This window comes from Polypterus senegalus, chromosome 15 (assembly GCF_016835505.1).
Source record: "Polypterus senegalus isolate Bchr_013 chromosome 15, ASM1683550v1, whole genome shotgun sequence".
NCBI lineage: Eukaryota > Metazoa > Chordata > Cladistia > Polypteriformes > Polypteridae > Polypterus > Polypterus senegalus.
Window position 1 is genome coordinate 83,293,908 of NC_053168.1, and position 14,564 is coordinate 83,308,471.

General features: G+C 35.6%; 1 protein-coding gene across 1 annotated transcript in view; it reads left to right on the plus strand.

Annotated features, from left to right (window-relative positions):
• si:dkey-22o22.2 (neural-cadherin) overlaps positions 1–14,564 on the plus strand; it is a 155,784-nt gene that overhangs the window by 77,089 nt on the left and 64,131 nt on the right. The window contains exons 11-15 of the mRNA XM_039736564.1: positions 2,329–2,501; positions 4,975–5,142; positions 9,931–10,186; positions 12,312–12,439; positions 12,646–12,832. Coding sequence (XP_039592498.1) covers positions 2,329–2,501; positions 4,975–5,142; positions 9,931–10,186; positions 12,312–12,439; positions 12,646–12,832 — 912 coding nt within the window. The remainder of the gene's footprint in view (positions 1–2,328; positions 2,502–4,974; positions 5,143–9,930; positions 10,187–12,311; positions 12,440–12,645; positions 12,833–14,564) is intronic.

The following is a 14,564-nucleotide window of genomic DNA, read 5'->3' on the forward strand; positions in this document are numbered from 1 at the left end:
CAGTAAGAAACGAATCGATGAATGAAACCTGTCATCTTTACAACGATTGACAAACACGGAATGTAACTTGAACACAACACATCCTACAAATACGAACCTGATTGAAAGAAATAATGATAATCAAATCCTTGATGACAGCAACACTCAGTAACACTCACAAAACAAATACTGTATATTGACAGTCATGTTACGTTATTTTTAAAATGTTCCCTTTTCTTTTTTACCTTTTTAACACACTTTCCTATACGCGGGTATATATATATATATATATATATATATATATATATATATATATATATATATATATATATATGTATATATATATATCCCGCTCTACATACTCGAATAATGGATATTTTATTCGCCATCAATGATTGTTTTGGTAAAGCCATACTCAGTGTATTCATTAGATGAACGGTAAAAAAGTAAGAGCGAGGGGAGGATGACTTATTGAGGCATGCAGGCTGTAGTGCGCGTCAACTCTATCTGAACTGCGCGATCACATTTGAAAAAATATATCTTTTCAAGTTCTATTTAGTCCATATGTGTCAAACTCAAGGGCCGCGGGCTACATCCGCCCGGGCGTAATTATATCCGCCCGCAGATCATTTTATATACTGTATTATTGTTATTAATGGCCCGGTATATGAAGCGCTGGTAACACAATAAACTACAGATCCCATAATGCAGCGCTTCAGCTGCCTTGCCAACACTTACCACGCTAATCAAGTCTACATTATGATGCTGCAAGTTATTGCGCTAGAGTTATTGCGCACTGAGTTTGCACGGCGCTTTGGTGACTTTGAAGAACAAAAAAAGTCCGTCTACATGCGGCTCGAACCTTGTGCATGTTTGGTAGCACATATCTGTGTGAGAAGCTCCACAGTGATAAAGACTAACAAAACAGCACACAGGAGTCGCCTCACTGATGAGCACCTGCAATCCATCCTGAGAATCTCCACAACACAGAACCTCACACCAAACATAAACAAACTTGTGGCCAAAAAAAGATGCCAGGCGTTCAGCTCTAAAATGACATATGAGCAAAGACAACTGAATGATTTGATTTGTTATTGCACGTAAGAGCGGGAGTCAACCGTTTTAACAAACAGCGTATTGCACTGATACTGAAATAGCTGTGTGTGTATATATGTAGATATGTATGTATATGTATATATATGTTTATATATGTGTGTGTGTATGTATGTATGTGTGTATATATGTAGATATATATGTATGTATATGTGTATATGTATAGATATAGATATATATATATGTTTATGTGTGTGTGTGTAAATATATATATATATATATATATATATATATATATATATATATATATATATATATATATATATATATATATATATATATATATATATATATATATATGACAACAACACTCATCACTCACAACAGTGACAAAACAATTACATTGACAATCAGGTTACGTTATTTTCAAAATGTTTCCTTTTCTTTTCATTGCTTCTTTAACACACTACTTCTCCGCTGCGAAGCGCGGGTATTTTGCTAGTATATACATACAGTACAGGCCAAAAGTTTGGACACACCTCCTCATTCAATGTGTTTTCTTTATTTTCATGACCATTTACATTGGTAGATTCTCACTAAAGGCATCAAAACTATGAATGAACACATGTAGAGTTATGTACTTAACAAAAAAAGGTGAAATAACTGAAAACATGTTTTATATTCTAGCCACCCTTTGCTCTGATTACTGCTTTGCACACTCTTGGCATTCTCTCGATGAGTTTCAACAGGTAGTCACCTGAAATGGTTTTATGAAAAGCTTTTGCCTGTGTGGTATGACCTGATGCATTCTAAAGCAGTTGCTTATATACCCACATACTGCTCAAGACAGGCGATAAGGATGTCATGGTCAACTGTATCAAATGCTGTAGTTAGATCTAACTGCACCAAGACAGCAGTATCTCCAGAGTCACTTATTAAAGGTGCAATTAAAAAAAAATGTGACATCATCAGCGAAACTCATTTTAGTGCCCTTTTCACTCACCATGGCTTCTGAATATTTTCTGACTTTGATTTTGGAATAAAAAAGTAAACCGTGCTCTGTCTTATGCCTACATAGTTATATTTTACTTACACATTGAAAGAACATTTTAAAGTACTAAAATTTGGTTATTGGACTTTGCAAACAAGGTTGATGTTTAAATGGGTAGAATTTGCAAAAAAACAACCTTTTTTAATTTTATAAAAAAAAGAGTTATTGTGTAGAAATAAACAAAAAAATCTCTATAGAGAATGACCATAAGTTTTGTTTTTGTTTTGTCATTGGTTGCTGAACAGATTTTCTCAGGGAAGATACTCCAGTTGGAACAAGTTTTTTGCGAGTTGCAGCACATGATGAAGATCTGTGGCTGAATGCTGCCATCATCTATTCATTTTCAAATCAGCAACCTCAGTACTTCAACATTAGCCCTAACACAGGCTGGATATCTGTCAACTATCCTATTTCTCAGGTCAGAACAATTAGTTATTGGAGAATATCACTTATGTCATTCTTTTTTTTATAATATTAGCATATGAAGATCATATATAGTGCCACTGAAAAATTTGATTGCTCTTTAAATATGGAATAAGTTAATTAATTTACATTAGAAGGTGTACAGAAACCAATAAGATTAGCACAGGCCTCATCTGCAAAGCTTAAAGCAATAGATTTGCTAGATGTGCTTTTGGAAGAAATTAAACCTTGAAGCATGTCTTTCTTGAACGATTTCTGTCTGGGGTTTGTCCTCTCGTCATTTACCCAGAAAAATGTAAATTGTTCTGCAATAGTTTTCCATAGACTATGGTTTTGTGGTGTGATTCCTGAATGGCTGCCGCCTTAGTACTATGAACATTGCTGCACAAAAAAAAATCATGATTATTAAGCACCGCATTGACACTGCAATTACTGTGAAATAATTTACATATTCTAATTTGAAAATAATTGTTATGTATCTTGAATATACTAAAATATTTAGTACTGAAATCTTGGAATTACTGTTTAATGATCATGTATTTTGTTTTGAATACTGTATGACATGCAGTAGCAACTGAGTTTTTCATGAAAAGAATAGATGTGTGTGCTTATTTAACTATACAGTACATCAAATATGTTTTAACATTGTTAATAACTCTGCTTGTCACTTGATACTGTTTGATTGATTTGATTTGAATGCAATTTCATTTCAGAAAACAAGTTTCATTTCTGGTGTTATGTTTGAGTAGGACAGGGTGGGGGTCCTTTCATGTAGTATTATTATTTAGACCAGCAGAGACGAACATAAATTATTTTAGGTTCTGGACAAAGAATAGTCTACAGGGTATTATCTGTACAGGAAGTCATTAAATCGCTATACAAAAACAGAGGGACAAAACCAAAACTTTACTCAAAACCAAACAAAAATTAAAATAAATAGTTGTTCTTAACTAATTAATTAAAGCAGCTTGAGAACTTACCTCAAGCTGAATATTTTAGGGTCTTAAAATTTTGATGTATTTTACTGTGTGGGGTCATCTTTTGTAAAGTGTTCATGATGAAGTCGCGCACACAGCTCTACGCAGGAAGCACGTGATTGATAGCGACAAAATGGCAGCACCCCTAGAAAACAATTCCACAAAGTGGTGACACAGTGATGTCAGTATAATAGTAATAAAATCTATTTAAATGAAAATTAAAATTTTTCAAGAGAAAAAAATAAAATATACCACATAAATTAATAATGCATTCTTGACATTTTTAAGAAGTACATTTAACATTTTCATCATAAATTCTAATGTAATGTTGATTTGCTTTACTGTATGTTTTTTCTGCCACTACTTCACATCACATTTTGATGACATCATCAAGTGTTGGCATTTTATTATTTGGTTGCAATGATGGCATACATTCCTAGGGTTCATGTACTGGTTCCTTATTTGCATACGTTTTTGCAACCATGCAATTTAACAGTGTCAGGAACATGTAAAAAATGTTTAATGAGAAAAGTACATACATAAATCCATAAAAATCCAGTGAAAAGTGGGAATAAAAATAATCAATAAATAAATCCATTAAAAATCCGAGGTTAAAATGCAGACTCCTCCTGATCTCAGCCCACCCCTCCTTCTCTTTCTCCCCAGCTCACCCATTGCTCGCCTAGCTGGTGAAGACTCAGCAGCCATGAGCTCCTGTCGGCTCTCCTCCCTTCTTCCTTTGCACTCACGTGGTCGTACCTTGGAAGCCTAGGGAGGGCACCTGCCTTGCTCACTACTTCCACCCAAATGTTCAATGGGGCGAACTAGCCCCTTGAGCGCCACAGCCAATGCTCCTTCGCAGGGCCCCACCTCGTGCTGTCTCCTCCTTCCAGGTGGCCAAATTGTCATTCCCAAGCCTGCCTTTCACGTCCTATAACCTCCTTCTGTTTTGATTGATATTTATTTATTTATTTCTCTCTCTCTCGTCTTTGATTCCTTTTCTTTGATTTCTTTTTTTATAAACGAACGACATATAAGAAAGTCGTTTTTCTTTGCTTTGCCAACGAGGCAATCTTTTTATTTAATCCACAGGTTCTGCGCTGTTTTATTGTTCATTTGTTACGATTATTATACTTATTGTGTACATATTTTACACTTAGTTTACTGTTCAAGTACCCATTTCCTTTATTTAATCTGCGGCTTTTCTGCTGTTGTTTTGTTCGTTTATTACAATTATACTTATTTCATTCACTTTCTTTCAGGCAAAGAATGTTACGTTATTTTTTAAATTTTGCCTTTTCTTTTTCATAACCTCTTTAACACACTACTTCTCCACTGCGAAGCGCGGGTATTCTGCTATATCTTAATAAATTGCAGATTATTTGGTGGATATGTATAGTATGAAAGATACACATTAATATATTGTCACTCGTAACAGTTGAGAAAGATATATGCAAGTACTGTATCTGTAAAAAATCCTTATCATTGCAGATGTCACAAATCACCTGCCAAATTATTGCTACAGATGGAGGAAATAGAAGCAGCACTGTGAATCTTACTGTGACTATCACCACCATCCACAATCAGCCACCACAGTGGGAGAGCCAAGAATACTGGGTAACTATTCCAGAGAACATCATACGAGACACCAAAATATTGGTAAGGAGCAAACCAAAAATATAATTTTTGCTTTTCCAGAGTGAATCCTATCCAAAGCCAATTTACAGACACTATGGAAGTATTTACCATAGTTTTACACAAGAGATACATAAAGACTATGTGGTTTACTATTATCACACTGGGTGTTAGTGGCAGGACCTTACCTGTGACCTCACTAATTCATGCATTGAAATACACGTCATATTGAGCTGAGCTGTTCATGTCTACACTAAAAAAATATAAGCAAATTACACAGCAACAATATTATAACCCTTTGTGTTACTTCTGACGTTCACTGTGATGTTGGCAGAATTCTGTCTCTTGCAGAAAAATGCTCAGGACTGGCCATTAATCCTTGGCAAAGCAACTACCACTAAGGTAAAATGTGGAATATGCCACAGTGTGCAACCTGCATGCATCACCTGTTGGGTAGAATTCTCACTGCAGTTATTATAGATGTTGATATGTGTGAATATTTGCCATTGACCGTAGTAAATGTAACATGAAGTACTCACTACGGTGGACTTAAATCCCTGAAAATGGTTGTACACAAAAAGGCCACATACTTAATTGAATATGTGTATTGTAATTTTACTTTAATTAATTTCACCTTTTTCTAACATAGTGCACTTCTGTAAGTGCATACAATCACATCATTTCATATATAATATTATTAATGTGCCACCATCAGGACATTCTTGAAGCTTGGGTAGTTAATATTTATTTTTACTTGTTTAGCTTATTTATTTGTATTTAAAATAAATAAAGAACCTTCTATAACCTGTGCATTCTCCTACTTTCACCCACAACTTTGTAATCATCATTTTTTTGTCTCTCTTTCTCTCTCTCTCTCTCTCTCTCTATATATATATATATACAGGGTGAGTTAAAATAATGTTAACACTAATGGTACTGCTATGTGTATACTTGTATACAATTTTTGTGGACAATTTATGTGCCACACATGGTACATGTGTTGAAAATGATGGCAAACAGGTTGAGACATTAATGCAAATTATCTTGCACATATGTGTTTCCTTAAGAGGCATTAGCTCTCTTGGAAATGTGTTCTTTTGAAATTGCGGCATATTAAGTAACTAAACAATATAATAATATAACAGAAAAGGCGATATCCCTCCCATCGTGATTACGGCGGTACAAGAATCACATGAGAAAAATATACTTAGGCTTACATTTACTGATGGTTGACGCGGTTACAGACGGGAAGCATATGACAATGACTTTATCCAGGTGGGAATCTGGATCAACACAGTCTGCCATTTTTCGTCCCCAAGCTGGGAGGTTTTTCGGAACTTTGCCGACACGTGCTTCAAAGGGTCTGGCTGTTGTCCAAGCCTTTAAATAATGTCTGCTTCACTTGCTGGTCTTCTCTGGTTTCCACACAAGGGCAGGAAAGACGTAACCCCACCTCCAACAAGAATAGGACCATGCTCACACTGCAGTTCTTATTCTCCCAACAAGGAAAGAAGATTTTTGTGCTGACAGAGGACAGAAATACACTATTCTGTTTTTAGGCTGACTATACAATCCTCCAGTTGTCTTTGGCTATCTAGTCTAATGCTTGGATAGCAATTTTAAATGCTGGGCCCATGTGTGTCAAACTTAACATGCACATGTGAATGAAACTCCTAACAGTATTGTCCAGATATAGTGACATAAATATTAAAGAAAAATGTATTATAACAGTATGAAGTATGTTTTGTGAATACGTTGTTTCCACCATTCAAATGTTAACATAACTTTGACTCACTCTATATAAAATCAAACGTCTGTCTGTTTGTCCACTTTTCATGAGAGAACTACTTAATGGATTTAGATCAGGTTTTTTTCTATAATTTGGTTAAACATTCCGGTTGTTTTTGAGACTTCTCTCATTGCACTAAGATTCATAGTTCACTTGCAGGAGTGATATATTCATGCTAATCTGAGACAGAGGGTGCGGGGCAAGGGGAGGTGGAAGCATGACGTCAGGAGTGGGGAGCCAGGCAGGGCCCTTCTCACTGTCCTGTTTCACTACTATGCGGGCATTGCCGTGAGCACAGCTAGTTTCTAATAAGAATATTTCTTGTTTAAGGTGAATAGTAAAACTTCAAACTTGTTATAATACATAAACATGGATTTTGCACATTACGGGTTAAAAAAGGTGTTTACTTAAAAAAGAGGTACTGTTAGCTGTATGATAAATATCTTTCAATCAAGAATATGTTTGAACAATTTCTTGATTAAGACATAACAAAAAACAGTATTGGACCAGAGTTTACCAGAATGTGTACCAGCAAAGTACACTCAGAGTTCATGGAACAGAAAATCTGATAAAGAATTCTTGCTGAATCAAACATCTGCTCATTATTTCCTGACAAAAGTTCATTTTTTAAGTGTGACTTTATAAACAGTTCACTCCCAAGCTAGTTTGTATGGCTAGTGCATGTGTCTCTTTAATTTTTGGACAAAGATTTATTTATTTTCTCTATTATGAATCTATTAATTAAGAGTTTTTCCTTTTTTTTCGTCTGGAAGGTTGTGGATCAAACATCCGCCCATCCATCCATTCATCCATCTGTTATCCAACCTTCTATATCCTAACTACAGGGTCACAGGGGTCTGCTGGAGCCAATCCCAGCCAACACAGGTCGCAAGGCAGGAAACAAACCCCGGGCAGGACGCCAGCCCACCAGGGCGTGCACACACACACACACACACACCAGGGAAAATCGCCAATAGACCTAACCTGCATGTCTTTGGACTGTGGGAGGAAACCGGACTACCTGGAGGAAACCCACGCAGACATGGGGAGAACATGCAAACTCCATGCAGGGAGGACCCGGGAAGCGAACCCAGGTCTTCTAACTGCAAGGCATCAGCGCTACCCACTGTGCCATTGTGCCACCCTTGGATCAAACAGACTTTAAAAAATACAAAATACAACATAAAAAGCACTTGCTAAAACACAAACTCTATATAAAGCCATCCATTTTTCAGATGTTTTCAGGTTGCAAGAACACAGACCCCATCCTGGAAGAACTGGTTCTAAGACAAGTGCTAACTTTAGACAAGGTTCCAGTATATCACAGACTATTGTATGTTGGCACATACTGTACAGTATGGTAAATCTATCAGACGTCTGTCAATAATGGAGGCTAGCTAGAAAGATGGATGGATGGATAGAGGTTAACTGGAGAAGAAGATGCTCATTTTCAAATAACCTGACCCATGTAGTTTTAGTCCTCTGGAGCAGTGGTTCCCAACCCCTGTCCTGCAGACCCCTGTGCCTACTTAGTTTTATTACAACCAGTTTCTGAATCAGTCAGTCATTTTCTGTCTAACTGATCTTATTGTTTAATTAGCTGGTCTTTTTCTTCTCTTAATCTGCATTTTGGAAAGTATATACAGTGTAGTATGAGATTTACTTTGTAAAGAAATGTATAAATGTTTATATTTTTGCCATTGACTTAAATTCGTAACTCTTATTTGTCATTTGTAAATCAGTACATGTTTTTTGGTGGAGTCATCTTCCATAACTGTATCCTAGTATGATAATTTACAATGAGTGGAGTATAGCAAATGACTGTGAATGATGTCAATAAAATGCCTTCTGACAGGAACATTAGAAAATAACAGCTTAAATAATTAGAACAGCATGCAATAATGATGATGAAGAATATGTTAAAATCACAAATATAAAATAGTTAATTCATTTAACACACATTAATGCTTCCTACATTCCAATTTAGCAGACCCAGGTTTTACATTTCTCCTATCAAGACTTTTTATCACCACTCATATGATCTTCCAGATATGGTCATAAATTATGTTAACAGGGACTTTAAAAACTGATGAGATGACAGGTTGAATAGTTTACTCCCTAAAGAAATGACTACACCTTGAACAGCCAAAATATTCTACCTATACATTGTAGATTCATTTATTTTTTGTTGATTCCACACTTCCTTATGTAATAACACTGGTTATTTCTGGCATGTGAGATGAACTGACACAAATATTTTAGCATTTGAATTATGAATTTTATGGTATTTTCCATTCTGTACCTAGATGGCATTACCTTTTTCCATATTGAAACTCAATTTACATTTATAGTGCTTAAATATTTTTGTCTTAACTGTATAGTAATTGATAATTACTGATAACACCTGACATTTTTTTCAAAAGTTTTGCTTCCTAAAAAAATGTGGTGATTATGAGAGACAGCCTGACTAGCAGATCTTCAGACCGCTTTTGATTGATGATGTGCCTAATTTTCAGACGAACAACAATGCTTTCCTTAATCGTGGCATCAGCTGTTCATGAAAACAGCTGTCTCAAATATTGAAATCCTTCACCCTTCTTCCTCCTCGCTTTTAGAAAATTTCTCACCAGACTGCTTTATATGAAAAGAAGTCAGACATATTTTTGTTGGGTTGTCAAGTGGTTTGTGTGCCACATTTTTCTGCCCTGGAACCAAATGTTTATTGAGGGGAAAGTTCTTTTTATTGCAATGAGACTCTTTTCAATGACAGAATTTGGAAATCACAAAAGTGGGTGATTATAATAATATGGTGCAAAACTGGAGAATTCAAGGGTGTTTTTTTTGTCAGCTATCCAAAATACATAAGATACAGCTAAAAGTGTACAGTGTACAGCTAAAAGTGATTAGTGTTAATTACCCAAGTTTGTGATTTTCTTTAGTTGTTCTCTAGTAACATCTGTGCCATTCAAAAATTATGTTTTTAGTCGAATCTGTACTTTTAAACTTTATCTTTATTTTTTCAGAATTTTAGGGCTGTTTCATATCTAGGAGATGGAAGTTCAACAGTCACTTATGTTCTAGAGAATGGTCAGGTTCCAGTGAGCAACATGCCAGTGAGGTTTTACATCAAAGCAAACGAGGATGATGGTTCAGCGTCTATTTATGTGGCCGAGCCCCTTGACTTTGAGACAACAAACTTCTACCGACTTCACATTAGGGCACAGACTGTAGCAGCAGTTCCACTGGCATCTTTTGCAACTGTATATATTAGCATTTCAGGTAAACCATCCAATATACAGACAAAAACAAATTTGTATTTGTTTAAGATGGGCCAAAGTGCCACTGTTATTTAAATACTTAATTACAGTTGTGCATGTTGTGAGAATGCTGTATTAGTGTCCTTATTATATTCTTAAAATCACAAATACAGTTTAGTTTATAGTTTTTTTAGCATGGTAGGCTTGAAAAATACATAATGTATGATATTAAATCTGTTGGTATAAAAATAATGTTAAATGACAGCAAAAGCAAGATGATTGGACAGCTAAAATTGAACAATAAAAATAGGCTTTTCCGTGTCTGTATACAACATAGCATTCAGGTACTTAACTTATCTTTAGGTAAATTATTAATTGGGTGAGTGAAAACTAGTACAATAAAGCATTATTTATAGATATTTATATTGATTTAACATTAATTGGTTTTCATTTGAAAGCGGTACCTTAAAAATTAGATAGCACAATTTACTTTATTTACAACAACGACAGATTACAACATAGCACACAGTAAGCAATATATAGTGTGGGATATGGCCTGCCTTTCATCTCGGCCAATACCCCCAGGTCACCAGGTGGAGACCTGCAAGCAACATAGAGGTGCCATGAGTTCCAGCAGGGCATCATGGACAATGGAGTTTTTCATCACAGCCCTGCTGGATACCATGAGGACCTCCAGGGGACGCTGCAGGAAGACAAAGAGATTTTGATTTCACCTATAACCTGGAAGTACGTCTTAGTCAAGGCGACAGAGGGAATGACGTACTTCCAGGGTGAAGAAAAGGACTTTTTATCTGACCCGGAAGTAATAAGGAATCATGGACTGAAGGACTGTGGGAACACTTCCAGGTCAGGGAATATAAAAGAGTGAGAAAGACACCAGAGCGTCAAACTGAGCTGGGTGGAAGGGTGGCAACGTGTCTGAGAGTGGTGGAGAATTTATTGATTTATTATATTGGTTTATTTAATGAGTATTGTGGAGAGGAGGGTGCTTTGTGCACTATGCAGTTCAAATAAAGTCAATTATTGGGCTTTTATCTGGTGTCTGATGTCTTGGTCAAGGGTTCAAGGGAGCGATAGCGCTCCCATCTGTCACAATAGATAAATCAAAGTCACTGTCTTTTAATTACAGTGTTAACTAAAAATATGTAGCTTAATGTAAGAAAAATTCTAAGTTGATATTAGTTTGTATCAAACTTTTTCATTGACCACTGATTACTACGGTAGCAAAGAAACTATAGACATGATGAGTACTTCTTATTTTGTTGGATCAGTAGCCACCAATGAATGACACTGTTAACCTGGAAGAACTTGACATTACTTTGTATGCTTGTTTTTTTTAAAAGCTACTATATACCATTTTCTAAACCTACTTAAACCTGAGCAGGCTCATTCTGGAGCCTATTCCAGAAAAGGTAGTGCTCAAAGCAGGAATAATCCCCTGGAATGGAGCAGTCTATCTCAGGTGAACACACTCACACTCACAAACATACCTCATACCTACATTACTAGGGCCAGTTAGGGTTGCCAGTCCATCTAACCTGCATGTTTTTGGACTGTAGGAGTAAACTGGAGCCCCCAGTAGAGACCCACATGGACACTGGTAGAACATACAGATTTCATGCAGAGTGAACCCAGGACATGAACCCTGATCACCTTACTGCTAGGCAGCAGAGCTACTACTCTACCAACCTTTTACAATATATTTCTGACATACATAGCTTGAAATTAGTTTTTCTATCAGGATGAAAACAGATGGACTAGTGTGTAGAAGAAACCTGAAATCTTTAATATACGATAGGCTAATATAGCAGGGACACTAACAGATTAAGAAAAGTTTAGATTTAGCCTGCATTATTGTATGCATCTGAATTTCTCCCTGGGATTAATGTATGTCATTACATCTTGCCTGAAGAAGGGGCCTGAGTTGCCTCGAAAGCAAGCATATTGTAATCTTTCTAGTCGGCCAATAAAAGGTGTCATTTTAGTCTGAAATAAAGATATTTTATCCAGGGGTTCATTTTGTGTTATCATATCTTTATAACGAACAGTAGTGTACATGACTAGTATAAGATGAATAAGAAAATGAGTGGTTGGATAATTTTTTAAACTTTTCTTTTTCTTTTCAGATGTCAATGATAATGTGCCCTTTTTTATGTCTTCTACATATGAGGCTGCTGTTTCAGAAGGCTCAAATATTGGTACATCTATAGCAAAAGTCTTAGCTAAAGATCTAGACTCTGGACAACATGGAATGGTTAGTTACAGCAACATATTTTCTGTTTTAGAATGTAAACTTATTTTCCAAATGAGGTCAGTCTAGATATAAAAAAGTTTAATAAAAAAATTTACCTCTCTCATTATAATGTTTAGAAATATATAATTTCTTTCTGTACTTACACTAAAGAGAAAGTAAGAGTTGAAATATTGCTGTATAATAAATTAATATTTTGTGGCTTTCAGATTAACTGTAAGATTCTAAAGGATGTGAATGAAGATTATCTGTTGTTTGATATTGACATAAAGACAGGAACCATATATACCACAGCCTCTCTTGATAGAGAACAAAAAGAAATATACCTAATTGAACTTCAGTCCCAAGATAACTCAGAATCATCTCGAACAGGACTGTATGGACAGCCTAACACAGGTACACAATCTAGCACTGAAAAATGGTGAAACTTTGGATTTAATCAATCTTAATTTCTAATTTCTGCCTTTTACCTTTTTTGTTTTCATTTGTAATCATTTTTCCTTCCTTTAAAGAACAATAGATTTTCCTAAAATTTACTTTTTTTTCTTTCTTATTAGAAGTTCAGTAAGGTTTAGGAGTTTTCTTTCTCATAGAAGGTTCCATACATATCACCAATCTGCATTTTTAAAATGACATCTGCCTTTTCAATGTTGCATGCTCATCAGGCACCTGGAATGGCAGGCTGGGTATGGAGGTCCTAATTTTTAAAAAGGAGGACCAGAGAGTGTGCTCCAAGCATTGGGAGATCACACTCCTTAACCTCCCTGGGAAAGCTTATGTCAGGGTACTGGAAAGGAGACTCCACTCAGTCGTGGAACCAGGAGGAGCAATGTGAATTCCATCCAGGCTATGGAACAGTGGACCAGCTATTTCCCCTTAATAGGATACCAGAGAGGACATGAAAGTATGCCCAATTGGTATACATATGTTTTGCGGATTTAGAGAATATGTGTGACCATATTCCATAAATAATTCTTTTGGGGGGTACTGCAAAAATGTGGGGTTCTGGGGCTATTCAGTCCCTTTTATAATCACAGTGAGATCTGTGTCTGTATTCTCAAAAATCTGTATTTGTTTTAGATGGACCAAAAGTGGCACTGTTATTTAAATACTTAACTACATTTATGTGTTTGGTGAGAATGCTTTATTAACGTCCTTAGTATATTCTTAAAAACAACTGTCATGTTTTAAAAAAATGTTTTTCATAAAGTAAATACATTTTCTCAACATTTTAAGTAAACATTACATCATTTTCCAAAGTGTTATGGTAAGTTGATTACAATTCTTGAGAAGACAGAATGTATATTGTAAGTTATTACTATAGAAATTTTATTAATTACTAAGGCACCATCAGAACAGAGCTATTAAATGACTAACAGTTATTGTGATACCAAGGCTGTCAGAAAAAAAAAGTAAACACTTTATTTCAATAAGGTTTGCATCTCTGTCAACCAAATACATTATAGGCAGTTGGAGAAATGTGTACAGTATATAATTTTTGGTTGAGTTAGTTAGACTGTTTCACATAAATTATTAAAGAATATGTTTTATTTAGGGATGTCTTCCATACATTACACTGCACAATTTTTTTGAAAACTCTTGCTTCCTGAAAAGTTGTGATTGTGACAGGTACCTACTGGGTATGCACAAATATAGTTTTGGTTTTACTGCATCATGTAGGAAGTCTGAGAAATAGACATTTATATTTTTACTGACAATAACGTATTTAGTCACATTTATGTTTTGCATAAGCTATTAAATTCAACAGAATTAAAAGTGTTTTGCTCCTGATTTTCTTTTGTATTCAATGTCTTTTGCATCCCGTTTCTGTATCCAACAGTAGTCAGCAAGCATTGACGGATTCCAGTTGCCCTGGTATTGTTTCTCCATCGTAGCAATGTCCTGGTGAAACTTTTCACCATGTTCATCACTGACAGCACCGAGATTTGCGGGAAAGAAGTCCAAGTGTGAGTGTAGGAAATGAATCTTGAGTGACATGTTGCACTTCATTGTCTTGTAGGCTTTGAGAAGTTTGACTACCAGCTGAATGTAGTTTGGGGCTCTGTAATTGCCCAGAAAATTGTCAACAATGTCTTTGAAGGCTTTCCAGGCAATTTTTTTCAGCCCA